Raw genomic sequence first — 21,005 nt, 5'->3', positions numbered from 1 at the left:
TCTCCAGTTTTTTTTTTTTTTTTTTTTTTTTTTTTTTTTTTTTTTTTTTTTTTTTGAGACGGAGTCTCGCTCTATGGCCCGGGCTGGAGTGCAGTGGCCGGATCTCTCAGCTCACTGCAAGCTCCGTCTCCCGGGTTTACGCCATTCTCCTGCCTCAGCCTCCCGAGTAGCTGGGACTACAGGCGCCCACCACCTCGCCCGGCTAGTTTTTTGTATTTTTTAGTAGAGACGGGGTTTCACCGTGTTAGCCAGGATGGTCTCGATCTCCTGACCTCGTGATCCGCCCGTCTCGGCCTCCCAAAGTGCTGGGATTACAGGCTTGAGCCACCGCGCCCGGCCTAAATCACTTTCTTGAACGAAGGTAAGGCACAGAAATTTAGGATGAAAATAATTTACCTTATGTAAGTATAAAGCCTCCCTTTGGTAAAGAAAAGAGAGTTTATAAAGATATCTCATATATGTGCATATAACATCAAAAAGGAAAGACCCACCTAACACCTACTTGCTTTCTTTTCCTATTGGCTAACTTCTTGTTTCGTTTGCTGTAATCTGAGTACATGGGGCAATGCAATACTACAATATATCTAGGCTTTAGAAATAATACAAATCAGAACATTTGAGTGCTGTTTGACAGTTTCAAGTTGCAAGAATTTTAAACAAATGCCAAGAAAAGCAATGAAAATTTAATCTGATCCTTAAGTGCTGATTCTGGAAGTAACTTTGAGAGGAAGCTTTGAACTATTTCACTATAAAATTTCTAAAGAAAGTTTGTTTCAACGTGGACAAAAACGTAAAAGAATCCATAACACTCTACTTAATACATAAGTTCTGGTTTAAAAATTAACCTATGTACTTATAAAGTGATCGTAACATCACTTTGGTAATTATTTTGTAAAATAGAAATTGTTCCTTAAGAATGTTCATAAACACAACGTCTAGAATTGCTGAAAATCCACACAAAGATAGAGGCTTTGTCATTTTGATCAAGGGGAAAGAACTATGGGAGGCAGACAGAAAATAAAGCTTTGTTTACCCTAATCAGGTGGAAACAAACAAACAAAGTATCTGTAATTCGGTGCAGACAAGCAAACAAACAAACAACAAAAAAACAAAACTCTAACAATCTCAACTCCTCTGCTTCTCAGGTAACAGAGGTAAAATCACCAGGAGATGACAATGTCTACGCCTCTTTAAAATGGGTAAAAGGTTTACCAGCAGATACAAGGTTGAAAGCGACTCACTTAGTGGCCAAATTGAACACGCCGAGAACACTGCCTTTGCCTACAATAACTGATTTATTAAGTTGGGAGTCTACACTATTTTCACATGCAAAGGCGAAGTCCTCGCGCTGCTGGAGAGATGAGCGAACGCCCTTCACACATCGCGTTTCACCTGGTGCAGAGCCCCCAGCAGAATCCCCCTTGGAAGGGAGGTCCCGAGAAGTCCCGGGTTTCCAAACAGCACCTCTGGGCAGCAAAAGACAAGAAATCCGGGAGCGAACCCCATTAGCTTCGAGCTTGCCGAGGTGCTCGGCAAAGGTACGGGGCACACAACTCGCCTACCCCGGCGGAGAAAGTTGCTCGCGAGCCCAAGCCTAGCAGCGCTCGCCACAAACTTTCCAGCAGCAGCGCGAGCGAGCGCCTTCACTTACCGGCTGCTGAAGTCATGATTCCCGGTGCAGCTCGCTTCCCCGCTCGGCCCCTCAATCCATGTTCCCCTTTCAGTCCATTGTTTCCACAGTTTGGGCAGAAGAGAAAAGCCCCCACAGCGCCCACATTCCGTCCCGCCGCCCCGCGGCGCAGCCTGAGCGCCACACAAAGGATGCAGCCAGCTCCAGCGACCCTGCAGCGCTCCCGGGCGCGAGCCGCCGGGGGCGGGCGGGCGAGCACGAGCGCCGCCCAGTTGAGCTCCAGGCGGACGGCCAGGCGCGGGCACGAGCAGTGCTCACTTAGTGTCCGCTGGCGCGTGCCCTTTTCGGGCTCCAAAAATCAGCAGTGCTGCGGGCGCCCCCTGCTAGTCGCGGCCGTAAAAGGCAGACAAAAGCCCTAGTCTCCTCCAATCGGAAGGCTCGAGTTTCGGCTCGCTCCCGCCTCTCTCGCTCACACGCTCACGCTCTTCTCCAATAAGCGGGCTCGAAAAGTGGGCGTCGGTGGCGAGGCATGTTGGGAATTGTAGTTTTCTAGACCCACGAAAAGAGCAGGAGCTGGAGCTCCGTGCCGCCCATTCTCCCGCCTTCATTTCCCATCGTGCTGAGGCGGGTGGCATGGCGGAGAAGGATGACACCGGAGTTTGACGAAGAGGTGGTTTTTGAGGTAAGGGGAAAATGGCGGTGGGTGTGGATTGCCTTTGTTTGAGAAGGACGAGACGGAAAGCGAGGAGGCAAGGCGTTCCCGGGGCTAGGGATCGGGTGACGCGCTCCAGCTGGCCTCGACTACCGAACCCCAGCGATTTCGGGGCCTAGTGTCCGTCGTCGCCTGACAGGTGTAGCCAGAGGCGCCCTGTCCGTGGCCGGCCTGTATCTCGGGCCCGCCCAGAATTCCCAGACGGTGCCCGGTTGCCAGGCCCTGGGCTGGAGCGGTGTCTGTTCCTTCCTAGGAATGGATGTGCCGCGCGGAGACTGCGCCCGGCTGGGGCGGGGCCGAATCGTGCGTTTTAGATAGTCACAACTTAGCCTCCTCCTTTTCCATCCGCGATTTTTTTGGGTCAGTATCTAGAAATGCTTCAGGTCACTGTTCACCGTCAAGGCGTGGCCCTCGGAATGAAGGCAGCAGGTGCCGGTTTTCTAACAAGGTTTAAAGTCTTTATGTGGGACCTACTGTGGGTGGTTAGGGCCGGGGCGTCTCAGCATCTAGATTCGATTCTTTTGTCCTTTGCTGTTGCGCTAGGTGTAGCCAGTTCTTCTGACTCGAGGCTCTAGATGTGAGTGCTTTTGTGTGGGACTATTTTAAGACGTTCTCTGCCATCTTGAATGAAAAAAATCTGGCGAGTGTTTTTGATTTTTTCCATCAGACACAGGTCAAAACTCGCACCCCTGTACATACGTGTATTGCATGTGTACGCTTTACTTTCATTCATCCAACTAGATTTTAAGAAAATTTAAAAATGGAGTTACCCATGCCATACAGCGAGAGAGCGAGGCACAGACAGGACAGAATGTTAAATGTTAAAATATGTACAAACTGTCATTGAAGGATTAGTTTCTGTTCTTGCGGCCTCCCAGAGGCTACACCCAGTACGCGATATCCGAGGTGAATCTTTAACTATGAATTGGATTAGAAAAACCGACAGGGGAAAATGTATTACAGGGAAAGAGAACTGAGTATGCCAAGCTTGGGAAGTGTGAAAGTACCTGGCGTGCATTTTTAGGGGGCGGGGTGTGGAGGGTGGCTATGTAAAGTGGCTTGATGTGGCTGCAATTTAGAAGCAGTGGAAAATGTGGCCATTTTACCGAAATGAAGAGTCTAGATATGAGGCGTTCATTAGGGAAGACAAGGGCCTGAATTTTGGAAATGAGGGACGTAATGGAATAATGGCTTGGACAGACACTTGTAAGTTAAAATCGATTCAATGTTTATAGATTGAATGTGGTAGCTGAAGGAGAGAGAAATAGATTTCTAGAGTAAGGGTAACTGATGGATGTATTTTATTAATCCATTATTTTTGACTTGTGAATATAATAGTAATATATGCTCAAGGAACATTTTATTATAGAAAATAAGCCCCCAAGTTAAAATCACCCATTATCCCACCACCCAAAGATGGTCACTATTAACAATATGGTATATGTTCTTATAGACTTTATTTCTATGTAAATGTGTGTTTATGTGTGTGTAATGTTTTAGCCTCTATATTAAGACACAATGTGTGTGTGATATTTTTTAGAACAAAAGGTATACCACATAGAATTTTGTATATATTTTTCACTTTATCGTGAATCTTTTCCCATTCATCATTCTTTGAAAACATTAATATCCCCTCATATGTATCATAATATAACCTTTTTTTTTTTTTCAAAATACCATTGTAATCAACAGTGATATAAGCCCATCTTTAACTACAACTCTGGTTTTCTTCAGAATAATTTTTAGAAGTAGAACTAGTGGGTCAAAGAATATGAACATTTAAGACTTACACAGATAGGTTATACCAATTCAGGTTTCCATTAAAAATAAGAGAGTATTGGTTTCACCAAATCCTCAACAACAGCTTTAACAGTTTCTTTTCATCTTTGCTAATTTGGTAGGCAAAAATAACATTCCATTGTTTTAATTTACATTTTGTGCATTTATATATTTATTAGCCATTTTTATTTCTTTGAACATTTCTCTTCATATTTGTTGCTCATTTTCTTATTAGCTGCTAGCTTTTAAGAAATTGACCTGCGTGAGTTCTTCATATATTACTAAGCCTTTGTCATACTTGCAGAAAAATTTCCAGTTTGCTGTTTGCTTTTTGTTATACACAATTTTATTGCAGTATAATTTATAGAAGGACAGGGCACAAATCACATGTGTGCGGATGGTTATATTTTCACATGTTGAGCACACCCATGTAACCAGCACCCAGATCAAGAAACAGGACAGGTCGGGCATGGTGGCTCACACCTGTCATCTAATCACTTGGGGAGGCTGAGGCAGATGGATCCCTCGACCCAGGAGTCTGAGACTAGCCTGACAGCATGGCGAAACCCGATCTCTACAAAAAATACAAAAATTGTCTGGGCGTGGTGGAACGTGCCTGTAGTCCCAGCTACTGGGGAGGCTGAGGTGGGAGAATCACTTGAGCCTGGGTAGGTTAAGGCTGCAGTGAGCCATGATCGCACCACTGCATGCCAGCCTGGATGACAGAGCCAGAATCTGCCCCCAAAAAATAAAAAATGAAAAAGAAACAACATCACCAGCACACCAGAAGCTCCTCCTGGTCCTTTTCCATCACTATTCCCTACCCCAAAATGACCACTCTTTAAATGTAATAACCTAGATTAATTTTGTCTATTTTTATTGTTTAGACATTGTGCATTTCTATTTATATACTCTCTTATTTCTGACTTTTATTTTCCTCTCTGGCTTTATTTGTGAGATTCGTCCATATTGTTAACATGAGAATTTTTATTTCTGCATAGCATTCCATGTGAATATATGATCATTTTTAAATTCATTCTTCTGTTGATGGTCATTGAGTAGTTCCCAGGTTTAAACTAGTGCTACTGTGAACCTTTTCTTATGTGTTTGGTTAAACATATTTCTGGTGGATATGTATGTAGGAATGGAATTGCTGGGTCATAGCAAATACATAGATATTTCCGTAGATATTGCCAAATTTTATTCCAAAGTGGCTGTACCAGTTTATTCTCCAGCCAGGAAGGTATGAGAGGTCCCTTTGCCCCACATTCTCATCAACACTTGCTAATTTTAGTGTTTTTCTTTTTATGATTCTAGTGTTTATGTCTTGGTATCTCCTTGAGGTTTTTAGTTTGTATTTCCTTGATAAAGATATTAAGATTTTTAATGTGTTTATTAGCCAATTGTATATCCATTTTGTGAAGCCACATCAAATTTCTTGCATTTTTTTCTACTGAGTTGTCTCTTTTTCTTACTGATTTGAAGGAATTCTTTACCTACACTGGATACAAGCCCTTTGTTAGAGACGCAGTTGGCCCTCTTTATCTGAGAGTTCCACATCTACAGATTGGACCAACCATGGCTCACGCCTGTAATCCTAGCACTTTGGAAAACTGAGCCAGGAGGATCACTTGAGACTAGGAGTTCGAGACCAGCCTGGCCAACATGGCGAAACCCCGTCTCCACTAAAAAATACAAAAACGAGCTGATAGTGGCGTGCACCTGTAGTCCCAGCTACTCTAGAGGCTGAGGCATGAGAATCACTTGAACCCAGGAGGCAGACATTGCTCTGGGTGACAGAGTGAGATTCCATCTCAAAAAAAAAAGGAAATACTCAGGCCCAGTAAGGTGGCTCATGCCTATAATCCCAGCACTTTGGGAGGCTAAGGCAGTAGTATTGCTTGAAGCCAGGAGTTTGAGACCAGCGTGGCCAACATTAACAAGACCCTGCATATTAAAAAAAAGAAAAAAAAAGAAAAAAATTAACCAGGTGTGGTGATGCATGCCTGTAATGCCAGCTACTCCAGAGCCTGAGGCAGAAGATTGCTTGAGCCCAGGAATTTGAGGCTGCAGTGAGCTACATTTCCAGCCTGGGTGACAGCGTGAGACCATATCTCTAAATAAATAAATACTCAAAAATATTCAAAAAATAATACAAATAAAAAACTTTACAGGATAACAACTATTTATATAGCGTTCACATTATATTAGGTATTACAAATAATCTACAGATGATTTAAAATATGTGGGAGAATGTGTGTATGTTATATGCATATACTATGCCATTTTATGTAAGGGACTTGAGCATCCATGGACTGGGTATTTGCCCCAGTCCTGTGACCAATTCCGCATGAATAAAGAGACAACTGTATATACCTCATATATCTTACCTTGGGCTATTTGTGGCTTCTGTACACTTCTAATCGTGTCTTTCAATAAACAGAAACTACTATAATCCAGTTAAACCTTATTCTTGTATGATTAGTGCTGTTAAAAAAAATTTGCCTGTTCTAAGGTCACAAAGATATTTTCTTTAAAAGCTTTATTTGACCTTTTCCCATTTAGATCTGTCATCCATCTGGTACTGATTTTTGTATGGTAACAAGTGAAGATCAACATTTTTTTTTTTCCCCATGTGGATGTCCAGTTGACCTGGCACCATTTACTGAGCAGATCATTTTTTCCCCCACTGAACTGTAGTGTTGCCTGTGTCATAAACCAGGGAATCTTTTATGTGTGAATCTCCTTCTGGACCCTTTCTTATTTGCCATTGATCATTTTGTCTATTCTTGTGTTAATACCACATCATTTTAATTACTATAATTTTAAAAATAGGTTTTAATATCTGATAGCATAAGACCCTTCAGCTGTATTTTTTCTTCAAGATTGCCTTTGGCTATTCTTGGCCCATTATATTTCCATATAAATTTTAGATCAGCCTGTCAGTTTTTGTGGGAAAAAAAAGACCTACTGAGACTTTGATTGAAATTGCTTTGAAGCTATAAATTACTTTGGGGAAACTTAACATCTTTACAATATTGAATCTTCCAATCTATGAACATTTATTACTTGCTTTCTAAATGAGTCAGGCAACTTCCCATTTCATTCTGTGCTCTGGGACTGATTTTACAAAATGAGAATTTTCTGTTTCTTCAGGGTATAGCTAAATTGGCCTTACCTGGGGAAAAGAGACTGAATGTTGTCTATCAGTTCAATTTCTTTTATGGTTATTGCTCAGGTACAATTTTCTATTTTGGTAACTTTTTTATTCTGAAAGGCAGTGTTAAAGATATGGGCTCTGGAGCTGGATAACCTAAGAAATCCTAGGTCAGCTATTTATTAGTTAATGTGACTTTGAGCAGGTTACTTGTCTAAGCTTCAGTTTTCTCCATATTAAATAAAAATAACAGTATCTGTCTCGTAAGGTAGTTGTGAGTACTAAATGATTTAATATAAGTGAATTACTTAGATGAGTACTTGACACATTGTAAACACTCAGTAAATATTACCTTTTATTAAATTTTTCCAGCAAATTGCTTTTTATCTAGGTTTTCAAAATTGTTGATATATTCTTAGTAGTCTCTTAATTTTTAGTTTCATTTAGAGCATGAATTAGATCTGATTGTTGTTATGTTTTTCTTTTTGTTTTGCATAGATGCGCTGGAGTGTCAACTTACCAGATAGACTTTTCATTTTTTTTGAGACAGAATTCCACTCTTATTGCCTGGGCTGGAGTGCAATGGCAGGGTCTTGGCACGCTGCAACCTCCGCCTCCTGGGTTCAAGCAATCCTCCTGCCTCAGCCTCCCAAGTAGCTGGGATTACAGGCATCCATCACCACGCCCAGCTAATTTTTGTATTTATAGTAGAGATGGGGTTTCACCATGTTGGCCAGGCTGGTCTTGAACACCTGACCTCGGGTGATCCACCCACTTCAGCCTCCCAAAGTGCTGAGATTACAGATGTGAGCCACCGTGCCTGGCCCCAGGTAGACTTTTCAAAGAACTAGTTGTTGATTTTGTTTGATCAGTTCTATTGAATTTGTTTGTGGTTTTAAATTTTTTAAAATTTCTACTTTTATCCATTTCCATTCATCTATTTGTGTTTATTTTGCTATTTTTGTTCTGTTTTCTTTAGCTTCTTGAGTTAAAAATCTAAATGCCGAAAATAACTTGTAAGGCTATAAATTTCCCTGAGTATTGCTTCAGTTATATCACGCAAGTTTTGAAATGTAGTTTGTCTCACAGTTGTGTAAGTTCCATTTTTATTTCTTATTTAATATCCAAGTGTATAGTTGAGGGATTGATGTTATCGTTGGTGATTATTTTTCTCCATGTATCCCTCAGACGCATAATTCCACCCTGATCATTATGGACTGCATCACTGTATTCCCTTGTCCTCTGGGTTCCATTTAGGTTCGGCCATTGGGAAGGACCTGCAGATCAGAGGATGGAGGAAAGAGCGCCAGAGAGGTTTGGGTGTTTCTTGTCTGAATTCTTTCCTTCGATGGCTACTATTTGTTAGTGATTGCATTCCTGTACCTAAAGCCACAACTTTTTTGTTTTCTTTTTTTTTTTTTGAGGCAGGGTCTTGCACTGTTCCCTAGGCTGGAATGCAGTGTTACCATCATAACTCACTGCAGCCTCCAACTCCTGGCTCAGGCGATCCTCCCAACTCAGCCTCCTGACTAGCTGGGAGTACAGGCATGTGCCACCACATCCAGCTAAACTATAACTCTTATCAGGGGATTCTTCTTGAGAAAGGCTTTGAGCAGCCATCTTATTTCCTGCGTTTGTGCTTTACCACCTATGAGAACTATAACCCCCTCTACCACTGTTACCACTTTCATTCAATTTAGATCTCAGGCCACTGACTGAGAAAGGCCTTCTTTTGAAGAGCTGAAAGCTTGTTAGGCACAATGTTTTCTTGCCATCTACCACTTGATTACTCAGCCAGTGGAACATATTTCAGGTTCTGCTAAGTCAGCCCTACTTCTAGATACTAAGTACTGTGTCAACCGTACATCCTAATGCACAGTGACTGGTTTTTGGCACCAGGGACTGGGTTCATGGAAGACAATTTTTCCACAGATGGAGGATGGTTTCAGGATGAAACTGTTCCACCTCAGATCATCAGACATTAGTTAGATTCTCATAAGGAACACACAACCTAGATCTGTCACATGCGCAGTTCACAATAGGTTTCCTGCTCCTATGAGAATCTAATGCTGCCGCTGATCTGACAGGAGGCAGAGCTCTGATAGTAATCCTCGCTCACCCACTGGCCCACCTGCCTGCCGGCCGTAGGCTGTATTCCTAACAGGCCATGGACCAGTACCAGTGCTGTGTGGGCCTGGGGGTTGGGGACCCCTGTTAATGCAGTAAACAGAAAGCTGTCCGTGTGCCATAAGCAGAAAGGAATTTAGCATAGGGAATTGGTGGTTAGATTATCATTGGAAGGCCTACAGGATCAAGCTCTATCAAAGTTGCTATGCTCATGAAGGCAAGAGCACGTGATTATGATCATAGTTACAGTCCAGGAATCAGAAGCCATCACCACATCTGCTTCGCAATAACCTAACAAAGTGATACCTTGGTATTGGAACTTGGAGTGTCTCCACTGTCTCTACCACATCTGCAGCTGTGTTACCAAGAAGCTGGAGAACCCATATTGGAATATTGCTATAGAAACATTTTGCCTCACAGCTTTGTTTCATAGAAAAAAAAGAAAAAGAAAAAGAGAAAGAGAGAAGGAGGGAGGGAGGGAGGGAAGAGAAGGAATGAAAGAACAAATGGACAAATGAAATAACAAGGCCAGGAGTGGGAGGATCAGAGGATCACTTGAGCCCAGCAGTTTGAGACCAGCCTGGGCAACATAGCGAGACCTTGTTTCTATAAAAAATTATTTTAAAGAATTAGCTGGGCATGGTGACATGCACCTGTTGCCCTAGCTACTCAGGAGGCTGACACAGGAGGATTGCTTAAACCCAGGAGTTCAAGGCTGCGATGAGCTTTGATGAGGCCACTGCACTCTGCCTTGGTGACAGATTGAGACTTTGCCTTTATTATTTTTTTTTTTTTAAAAAAAGAACAGATGAAACAAAAGCCAAAGGAGCCAAAAGTGGACTTCTGCTTCTCTTCCACCTTCCCAATCTCTTACACAGCACTCCTACTTGGGGAAACCCTAATTTATATCTAGAATCCTAGCTGCAAGATAATTTGGGAAATGTCAGATGTAGCTTTCCTGCCTCTGTAACACAAGAGGTACACTGGAAGAAGGATTGTAGGATAGAGATTGAACAAGCCAGTTTGCCATGTCTATCTTAGGGCCTAACCTTGCTTCCCTTAAGAAAATTTAACTGTGATTTTTTTTTTTGGTATATTTATTGTAATACTGTTATTTTAATGATCTTCAGAGTCAGAAAGCAGACTGATTCATGTCTTGAGACTTACCTAGAGAATTACATGCTGCATTAAAGTTAAAAACTTAAATCATGCAGAGTTTTGGAAAATATTCCAACAGCATCCCTTCCCTTAAAACAAACTCTTTGCGGTATCTTGTTTTAATTTCTATTTCTTGGATTATTTGTAAATTTTACAGTATTATATTTTGAGTCATTGTATTTCTCCTTCCAGTGATAACATTGAGTCCTCTTAGTCTGAGAGGAGTAGATGTGCACTGAAAGATAATATAAGAGAAGGACTAAGGGAGGAAAGAAAGAGTGAAGTGCACAGGCCCAATTCCCATTTCTTGCCCTAGAATCTGATTACCTTCATTTTATCAGAGCTAGATTCCCTGTATACTTTCAAGGTTAATTCCATTATATTGGAGGCTGACTCCTCCTTCTATAAGATCATTTGTTTTAATCAGAATCTTCTATCATCATTCTGCTCTAAGAGGCTGAATTGAGAAGGACAGTATAACCTCATCTCAGACCACTTAGGCTAAACAGCAACAGAACAAAGTTTAGAAAATGATGGATACTATGTCTAACATGAGTATTAGCAAAATAAGCATGAAATACCCAGATTGTTGTTTTACTCTATTATCGTCATCATTAATTACAGTGTTTTGAGAGTAAGAATTCTCCAATAACTTTAGAAAGGTGTTAAGTTCTGATGTTGCTTTCTTAACTGTTTTTTAGACAGGGTCTCACTCGGTCACCAGGCTGGCCTCCAATAGAACAATCACTGTTCACTGCAGCCTCCACTTTCCAGGCTCAGGTGATTATCTCATTTCAGCTCCCAAGTAGCTGGGACTACAGGCATGTGCCATCATGTCCTACTAATTTTTTTTTTTTTTTTTTTTTTGAGATGGAATTTTGTTTTGCTCTTGTCACCCAGACTGGAGTGCAATGGTATGATCTCGGGTCACTGCAACCTCCACCTCCCGGGTTCAAGTGATTCTCCTGCCTCAGCCTCCCCAGTAGCTGGGATTACAGGCACATGCCACCACACCCTGCTCGTTTTTGTATTTTTAGTAGAGATGGGGTTTCGCCATGTTGGCCAGGCTTGTCTCGAACGCCTGACTTCAGGTGATCTATCCGTCTCGGCCTCCCAAAGTGCTGGGATTACAGGCATGAGCCACCATGCCCAGCCAATTTTTGTATTTTTTGCAGAGAGTAGGTTTTGACATGTTGCCCAGGTTCAAGTAATTCTCCTGCCTTAGCCTCCCAAAGTGCTGGGGTTATAGACATGAATGACTGCACCGGACCTTAACTTTTAATTGCAGAAACTTCAGGTCATTTATTCTGTCTTAAATCCTGCTATTCCTAGAGGGAAGAGTGCCTGGAAATAAGACTTTTAAATCTGAAAGACTAATTTTCTGCCTCTTTGCATCGTTAGAAGTTCATTTAAACCATTCCTTTGTAACTTTCTTCTATTAGGGACAATATTGTATTAAAGGGATCTTTTACTCAGATCTCTTGCCTTGGTACCTTATTCTCTGTAGGTGAACTCTTTACTGTTTTTGGTGTTTGTTTAAATTCATTCTTCCTCTTTTCTTTTGTTCCTGGCTGAGAAAGATAATTTTTGCCCATTTTATCATGATTTTTTCTTCTCCAACTTCTTTCATACTTCTGTGTAAGTTATTAAATGTTAACCCTTTGTTGGCCATATGTTCAGCTTTCATCCTTTTCCCCCATAGCACTTAATCAGTTGAATGAAAGGAAATGACTCTCACAAAACCTTTCACATTTAAAAGGAAGTTTTAAAAAATTTCTGTCTTCCCGGAGAGATTCCCCTTTCTTTGTATTTTTAAAAGTTACCATACATCTCTGAGAAACATTAAAGCATTTTTTCCCTAAGTAATAATTGTGGATTCTTTCTTACTTGCATTTTTGATTTGACTAATGGAAGAATATTGTTTTTGTCTGTGAACATATATATGGACAGTATTTGCTATTCTGATAATGGAGCTTTCTGTCTAGAATAATTATACATATAAAATTTAAAGTATTATTATATCATTTTATTTTTTAAATATATCCTGAGTTTCAGTTTGTCAAACATAAAGCCCTGAAGTTGTATTATTTAAAATAATCTAGTTCCAAGTAGTAGCTGAGATTAGAAGCATAGCAAAATTCATGCTATCACTATCTATAATAGGAATAAAATTTATTAATAGTGTTATTAAATCACAACTCTATTGACATCAAAGATTGACCATTGAGACCAAGTCTAGCCAGATATGGTGGTTCACACCTGTAATCCCAACAATTTAGGAGGCTGCGGTTAGAAGATCACATGAGCTCAGGAGTTCAAGACCAGCCTGGGCAACATAGTGAGACCCTATCTCTACAGAAAATGTAAAAATTGGCCGGTGTGGTAGCATGTACCTGCAGTCCAAGCTGCTTTGGGGGCTGAGGTGGGAAGATTGCTTGAGCCCAGGAGGTTGAGGCTGCAGTGAGCTGTGATTGCAGCTCTGCATTCCAGCCTGGGCAATGAAATGAGACCCTGTCTGAAAACAAAAACAAAAACAAAATACCAACTCCGGTTTATAAGCAAGATATGCAAGAAGAAATTCCATGTTTAATATGAATTACAAAAATTGTTCTCGGGGAACAAGTCTGCTTTTTTTCTGCTTATGTTGTGTCATTTCTTCTGTTTTGGCTTCTTCACAGATCCTTGGGGCTCCAGTTTAAACATTTTTTTCTCTTTTACGTCTAAACATCCAAGAAAAGTAGGAAGTTGTTCTCTCTTTTATGTATTTTTTATTGTATTTTTTAAAATGTAAGTCCCTTTGTCTCAAGCTATGACACACACAGTGCCTACATTACTTTTTGTAGTTACCTCGGTATTTTATGTGCAGCTATATTGAAAGTTTTCATTCTGTTAAAAGCATTGTGGAAAGAGGACTAGATGAGGAGTCAAGAGACTAAATAAATTAGTAATGAGATTCTGAATAAATCATTTAATTTCTCTAGAACTTGTTTCCCAGGATCATCCTTTATACCGTATCATCCTTTGGTATGAAATTTTTCTTAAATCCGTTCTAGGGGATCGGAAACTATCTAGTGGATTGAATAAATGAGAGTAGGCCCTTAGAGGCTTCCATTAATTAGAAAATACAGGAAAAGAATCTACTCATTTCCAGTCTCTTTTTATATTAAAAATCCTGACTCAATTTTAGTTTTCCTTGGTTCTGCACCAGGTGTTCTCTGAGTTCCTAGAAGCAATTCATGCCTTAAGGATTTAGGAAAAAAAGTTCAAAGCTCAGTGTACTCGACAGGGGCACGGTGTTAGAAAGTGTACTAACTCCAACCAGGTGCAGTGGCTCATTCCTGTAAACCCAGCACTTTGGGATGGTGAGGCAGGCAGATCGCCTGAGGTCAGGATTTCGAGACCAGTGTGTCTCTACTAAAAATGCAAAAATTAGCTGGGTGTGGTGGCGGGCACCTGTAATCCCAGCTACTCAGGAGGCTGAGGTAGGAGAATTGCTTGAACCCAGGAGATGGAGATTGTAGTGAACCGAGATCACGCCATTGCACTCCAGCCTGGGCAACAGAGTGAGACTCCGTCTCAAAAAAAAAAAATGTACTAACTTCATTGCCTCTGGATTTTTTGAGTATTGTTTATAGTATACATTGAGACTTCCTGTTGTTATTATTCCCACTATAGCAAATCAGTGTGCCCATTACTTTTTACTTGAAATAACATATTTGAGGACATCCTTTATTTTAAAATCTGCATTGTAATTTATGTAGTTGACAGAATATGGCCTCCTATCTCTTATTGTTGAGGTTTTTGCTGATTAATCCACAACTTTTAATATTATATCTCATTAAGACCTTTATCAAAATGGATTTTTTCTTCTTTTTTCTGTTTTTTTGAGATAGTCTCACTCTGTCACCCAGGCTGGAGTACAAGTGGTGCAATAGTAGCTCACTGCAGCCTTGAACTCCTAGGCTCCAGCTATCTTCTCCTCTCACCTCATCCTGTGCGAGTCATTGTGTCCAGTTATCTTTCCTTTTTTTAAATTTTTTATTTTTTTTTTATTTTGGTATAAGAAGCAAGGGAAGTAAAGTTGGATGTTATCTCATAATATCCAAACATTATATTAAAGTTTACTGCATGCTCTCCTCACATCCAACATTTTGCCAATTGTGTTTGATCTTCTGGCCTTTGTCTTAAAGCAGTTGAAAATGAAGTTTTGCTTCCTCTCCTTGCTTCTGCTCTGCATTCATTTAAGTGACTGATACGTGCCAGTTAATTAGCTAGATTTCAAATAATATTAAAAGTAGCATCAGAACCAGGGAGATATCAATCTACCATTGCTGGCTTCTCTCCACTTAGTTAAGACAATCCACTGCTGTCCTTGCTTTTAGTCAATAGAGTATAAAAACTGTGTGAGTCAGTTTTCTCCCATTGCATCTCTTAGTCTTTTGATGGGTATGTTTGATTTTTATTTAGATTTTGGACTTAGGTAGTATTGCACTTAAGTACATTTGTACTGTTGTGTTGAGAAATCTTAAGGTTACTCTTTTTTAAAATGTTTGCTATTTATTACATCTCATATAAGAATCATTGGATAGGATTTCAGTGGAAAATATTAGAAGCCTACAGCCAAACTTATTAATATATGTGTCTCACTTTTTCTTGGTTTATTTAAAACTTTTAAATAAACACTCACACTAAAAACATCCTTTGAAGGCATTTTTAAAACTCCGGTATTCCTATTACCTTCATCTGTAGTTGCTGAGTAATAACAGCACTGAAGAAATAATGTTCAGATTTTTTTTCAAAGGGCTGCTTCTGATAGGAAAATGCTTAGTAATGACAGAGGCACGCCCTCCAATTCAGTGGCCATTTTGTACTGTAGTTCTTCTGGAGAAACAAGTGGGAATCATCAAAGAAAGAAATGTATGGATCAAAAAAGAATATGGACAAAAGGCAGTAAATTTTTCATTTAGGTCAACTGGAGAAATTAGAACCATGCTGTCTGTGAGTAGTTTAATTAGTTGGACCAATTTTAATGGACCCTTTTAGCTTAATCTCTTTAAATTCTATGATTCGATTTTACTTTGCTGATTAATTAATTAATGCTTGAATTTGGGGCTTTTGGTATACTAAGTTAGAAATTGTGTTGAAATGTGAATGCTCTGAAAAGCATTTCCTATTATTTTATATCTTTAATATCCTGATATTATCTAAGGTTTAAGGTTTAAGGGAGATAAAGGCCCAAAGTAGTTAATTTCAGATTATACTTTGTGATTGTGTACTGAATTAAAGATAAGTGAAAAGTCTATAGAAATTTACTACGTTGGCAATACAATTATGGGGAAATTTATTTTCCATCATGGGGTTTTGTTAATTTTGACAGAGACTTAGCCTTTTAAGTAGATTCCTCATTAAAATTGAGAAAATCACTGCCTTTTATAATTTTTTACAGTTTTACTCATCAGTTTATTTTGTGATATTCTGCAGCTAGCCTGGAAAAGCATGGAAATCATAGCAATTAACAAGAGGAGTTTAATTCTTTTCAGTGGTATTTTCCAAAAACGATATATTGTTGTTCTATATGTGATAGTCACATTTAGACCTATAGCTTTAAGCTATATTCAAAGATAAAATATTTTTTTAAATGCTTTGAAATAACACATAATAATTTTCAGGCAAATATTTTCCCATCAAATCCCTTTAGTTGCAGATACCTTTTCCCTAGAGATTTTATTTTGAATTAAAGATCTTTAGAGGTTCTGTTGGCATGGTAGAAACTTTTAAAAATATGTAATTTACATGGTAGTATGTAGAGAATACTTTTTTCCCAGAGAAATTACAAATTGGTACAAACTTGAAGAAAAGTTACATATAACTTGGTGAATTCTGTAACTTGGGAATGGAAATCAAAGGTTTTTGATCCTTTGAACCAGAATAAGCACAGATTCATATAGGTGTGAAGTCTGTGTTAACAAAGTTCCTTCTCAAACATTACACAATTTCGGGTTTTTGTGCCAATGCTTTGTGCCTTATACTCCCTTCTCTGTTAGTAGCTAGTGTGCCTGTGTTTTCTTGTTGCTTTTTGTATTTAATATGGACTGCGTGGCCCAAATAACATCTGACGTCTGACAATAGTTAGCATTTTGCCAAACCTGATAATGTGGTTTAGATATCGTACTGACATTTTAAATAAAGGAATGTGTAATTGTTGAAGTAGAGCATTAGTTTTGGGGTTGGTTTGGTTTGGGTTTTTTTGTTCGTTTGTTTTATTTTTTGGGTTTTTTGAAACAGAGTCTCACTCTGTCGTCCAGGCTGGAGTGCAGTGGCACAATCTGAGCTCACTGCATCCTCTACTTCCCAAGCTCAAGCGGTCCTCCTGCCTCAGCCTCCTGAGTTGCTAAGAGCACAGGTGTGTACCACCATGTTCGGCTAATTTTTGTATTTTTTGTAGAGACAGGTTTTCGCCATATTGCTCAGACTGGTCTCAAATTCCTTGGCTCAAGTGATCTACATGGCTTGACCTCCCAAAGTGCTGGGATTATGGGGGTGAGCCACTACACCCACCCCATCGTTAGTTTTTATATGGAAAAGTGTATTGGCTCATTCTATTCATTTACTAAACTCACATGTAATTGGGTACCTTCTTTTTTTCTTTTCTTTTCTTTTTTTCTTAGCAGACCTTAACTACCTTTTTCCACACACATAACACATGAATATGTTCTCATTGTAAAAAATTCACATAATACAGGGAAAGGATCAGCTCTCCCTTAAGCCCCCTTTTCCTCTGCAAGTTCACCTTTCTCCCCAGAAGTACCACTGTAATCACTTTGGTATATTTTCTTTTTTTAATTATTTTTTATTTTTATTTTTTATTTTTTTGAGACAGTCTCACTCTCTCGCCAAGGCTGGCGTGCAAAGGCGCAATCTTGGCTCACTGCAACCTCCGACTCCCAGGTTAAAGTGATTCTCCCACCTCAGCCTCCCGAGTAGCTAGGACTACAGGCATGTGCCACCATGCCTGGCTAATTTTTTTGTATTTTTAGTAGACACAGGGTTTCACCATGTTAGCCAGGCTGGTCTCAAACTCCTGGCCTCAGGTGATCCCCCCACCTGAGCCTCCCAAAGTGCTGAGATTACAGGCGTGAGCCACTGTGCCTGGCCAATGTTGGTGTATTTTCTTTCAGATTATTCTCAGCGTAACTACATTCATCTATATGTGTATGTGTGTGTATATATATATGTTGTGTATACATATGTAACATACATAAATGTGTTATTCCATTTTGTGGGTTTATTAAAACATAAACAGGGTTTTTAAATGGCTAGTAATAGTCAATATTCTTGTATGTATATTTGACATGCTTTTTAAATTATATTCATAGACTGGAAGCTTAGTGGTAAAATTGCTAGGTCAACGGATATTTGCATTTACATTTTTATACCTATACTCCCACTAATAGTGTATGATGTGTCTGTATTCCCATGTTGCCAAAACTGAGTATTCTCAGACTTCTTAATTATTGCCAACTAATAGGTAAAAATTATATCTTTATTTCAATTTGCATTTCTTCAAAGGTGAAGTTTAATATGTTTTCAGTTATATTGACCCATTTGTATTTTTTTCTTTGAACTGCTTCTTTATATTCTTTACCCATTTTTTTTTTTTTTTGAGACCGAGTCTCGCTCTGTAGCCCAGGCTGGAGTGTAGTGGCCGGATCTCAGCTCACTGCAAGCTCCGCCTCCCGGGTTACGCATTCTCCTGCCTCAGCCCTTCCGAGGTAGCTTGGGACATACAGGCAGCCCGCCAACCTCGCCCGGCTCACAGGCTAGTTTTTTTGGTATTTTTTAGTGAGAGACGGGGTTTCACGCGTGTTAGCCAGGGATGGTGTCGATCTCACCGCCTGACCTCGTGATCCGCCGTCTCGGCTCCCAAAGTGGCTGGGTGGATTACGCAGGCTTGAGCCCACGCGCCGCCTCCGTTTAGCCCATTCTACAATTTTTAGAAAAAATATTTCTTCTTACTTGGTTTATGTTGGGCTTATTTGTAAATTTAAAAAGCTGTTGCTTCATTGTTGGCTGAATTTTCTATCCATTGTTCTTTTTTTTTTTTTTTTTTTTTTTTGAGACAGAGTTTTGCTCCTGTTGCCCAGGCTGGAGTGTAATGGCGCCATCTGGGCTCACGGCAACCTCCGCCTCCCGGGTTCAAACGATTCTCCTACCTCAGCCTCCCGAGTAGCAGGGATTACAGGCATGCGCCACCACGCCTGGCTAATTTTCTGTTTTTTTTTTTTTTTTTTAGTGGAGACGGGGTTTCTCCATGTTGGTCAGGCTGGTCTCGAACTCATAACCCCAGCTGATTCGCCCGCCTCGGCCTCCCAAAGTGCTGCAGACGAGAGACACCGCACCGGGCCTCCATTTTCAATGAGTTGTTTTTGAAACCCATTAAGCTAGTTTTGAAAGTAATTTTTAAGACTAGAGTACCATTGTTTCTGTAGCCCCCAAGAATCTTTGCAGCCAATTTCTAACCTTGTGTAACGTGAGGCAAATGCTCTTACTGAATTTTCTTTTTTTTCTTTTTTTTTTTTTTTGAGAGGGGGTCTCTGTTGCCCAGGCTGGAGTGCAGTGTCATGATTTTGGCTCACTGCACCCTCCGCCTCCTGGGTTCAGGTGATTCTCCTGTTTCAGCCTCTCGAATAGCTGGTATTACAGTAAACCCACATTATAGTCTCCCGCCACCATGCCCAGCTAATTTTTGTATTTTCAGTAGAGAGGGACTTTCACTACGTTGGACAGGCTGATCTCAAACTCCTGACTTCACGTGATCCGTCCACGTTGATCCCCCAAAGTGCTGGGATTACAGGCATCAGCCATAGTGCCCGGCTCTTACTGAATTCTTACATGTGAGCTATAGCTCATCTGAAGCAAAAATAAGGATTGGGAATAAATGTAGATATTATCAGGAGAATAATGCTAGCCTATTTTGAGTTTTCTAACTTGATCTGCTAAATAGATTTAAAATTACAAGTTTAGTTTCTAGTTAAATAAAACAAACAACTATACACAGTACTACATTAGACCAAATTAATGAACTTCTTTACTCAAAATTATTTGCAATATGATGGGGTAGATAACAGCACTGAATCTATCAGGGTTTTCCGACTCAGAAAAATCCCTCTTCTGTTATTTACTACTATCTGTCCTTGTGACTTTGAGCAAGTTCCCTTGGTTTCTCTGTGCCTTAGTTTCCTCATATCTAAAATGAGCCATGCCTCATAAGGTTATTGCAAAGATGAGACAGGCTTGTATATACAAAAAAAAAAAAAAAAACTTAGATTAATTCCTGGCCCTGTCTAGGTACTCAATAAATGTTTAGTACTGCTGTTGTTTGTGGGGAGATGGGTGGAAAATAAATCAACCAACCAGATAGGAACTACACTGATCGTCCTCCTGTGAGAAGATTGTGCATCTGGGTAGTATCAAGCAGAATTATCAGCCTCCACTGACATCACCAAACCAGAGGTTAAACTTGCTGTAAACTCAGAAATGGGCAGTGGGAAAAGATCAAGGGCCATTATCAAACAGTCACCACTTATAGCCCCATAGCCTTGGGAAAACACAGCACTGGAATATTATTTTGTTTTGTTTTGTTTTCATTATCTTGTTCATGTTGGTGCCTGCTATGGCTCTATTTCCCTTGGAAACTAAATTTCTAAATTGGTAATCCATTGCCTCTTGATTATTTCTCTTCTCTGAATTTATACCTTAAAATTTCTTGACTTCTTCCCATTTGCTACTTTATATTAGCCTTAGGCTAATAAATATAGAGCACTCTCTGAAGGATGAATAAAAATCATGGAGCCTGTAGATCATAATAACACCAATTTTATATGAGCATTTTCCAAAATATTCTCATGAGAAAAAAGTCTATATTGGTATGTTCCCAGATTCTGTAGCTTCTATGAAACTTAAAGCCACCAATGGAAGGGGACAATTTAAGATGAAGTTAGCTTGAAGAGAGACAAAAATATGATTGAATTAAAAATTATACCTTGCAGGGTTCAGCATTTTGAACCTTATAGAATATAACATATGATATATATGGTGAACTTGAGAGAGGTGGTTTCTTTTACATCTCAATTTTTCTCAAAGAGACAATTTTATATTATAGTTTGAAAGTATGGGCTTTGGAATCAGACCAACTGGGTTTATGTTCTGATGGTGACTTTAAGCAAGTTATACCTCTTTATGACTCAGTTTCCTCATCTGTAAAACGAGAGTAATAATAAAAATACCTCTTTATAGAGTTGTTAGAATTAAATGAGGAATTATAAAACATGCTTAACTCAATGCCTACTAAATAAGCACCTCAGCGAATGTTAACTATTTTTAGTGTTACTACATTGTTTTTCAGGCTTGGCTCTACTGTTTTCTTTTTTTTTTTTTTTTTT

The 21,005-nt window shown here is 39.7% G+C and overlaps 2 protein-coding genes across 2 annotated transcripts in view; one reads left to right on the top strand and one right to left on the bottom strand.

Moving 5' to 3' along the window:
* FGD6 (FYVE, RhoGEF and PH domain containing 6) overlaps nt 1-1,918 on the bottom strand; it is a 144,308-nt gene extending 142,390 nt beyond the window's left edge. The window contains exon 1 of the mRNA XM_017861741.1: nt 1,652-1,918. Within this exon, the coding sequence (XP_017717230.1) occupies nt 1,652-1,667 (16 nt within the window). The 5' untranslated portion in view covers nt 1,668-1,918. The remainder of the gene's footprint in view (nt 1-1,651) is intronic.
* Nucleotides 1,919-2,175: 257 nt separating this feature from the next.
* The window catches only part of VEZT (vezatin, adherens junctions transmembrane protein), an 88,317-nt gene continuing 69,487 nt past the window's right edge, over nt 2,176-21,005 (top strand). Inside the window, exons 1-2 of the mRNA XM_017861740.1 lie at nt 2,176-2,312; nt 8,536-8,592. Of these exons, the coding sequence (XP_017717229.1) occupies nt 2,277-2,312; nt 8,536-8,592 (93 nt within the window). The 5' untranslated portion in view covers nt 2,176-2,276. The remainder of the gene's footprint in view (nt 2,313-8,535; nt 8,593-21,005) is intronic.

Source organism: Rhinopithecus bieti, unplaced genomic scaffold, assembly GCF_001698545.2.
Source record: "Rhinopithecus bieti isolate Rb0 unplaced genomic scaffold, ASM169854v2 scaffold_61298, whole genome shotgun sequence".
Classification (NCBI taxonomy): domain Eukaryota; kingdom Metazoa; phylum Chordata; class Mammalia; order Primates; family Cercopithecidae; genus Rhinopithecus; species Rhinopithecus bieti.
The sequence above is the reverse complement of the archived record's forward strand: the minus strand, read 5'-3'. Positions and strand labels throughout refer to the sequence as shown.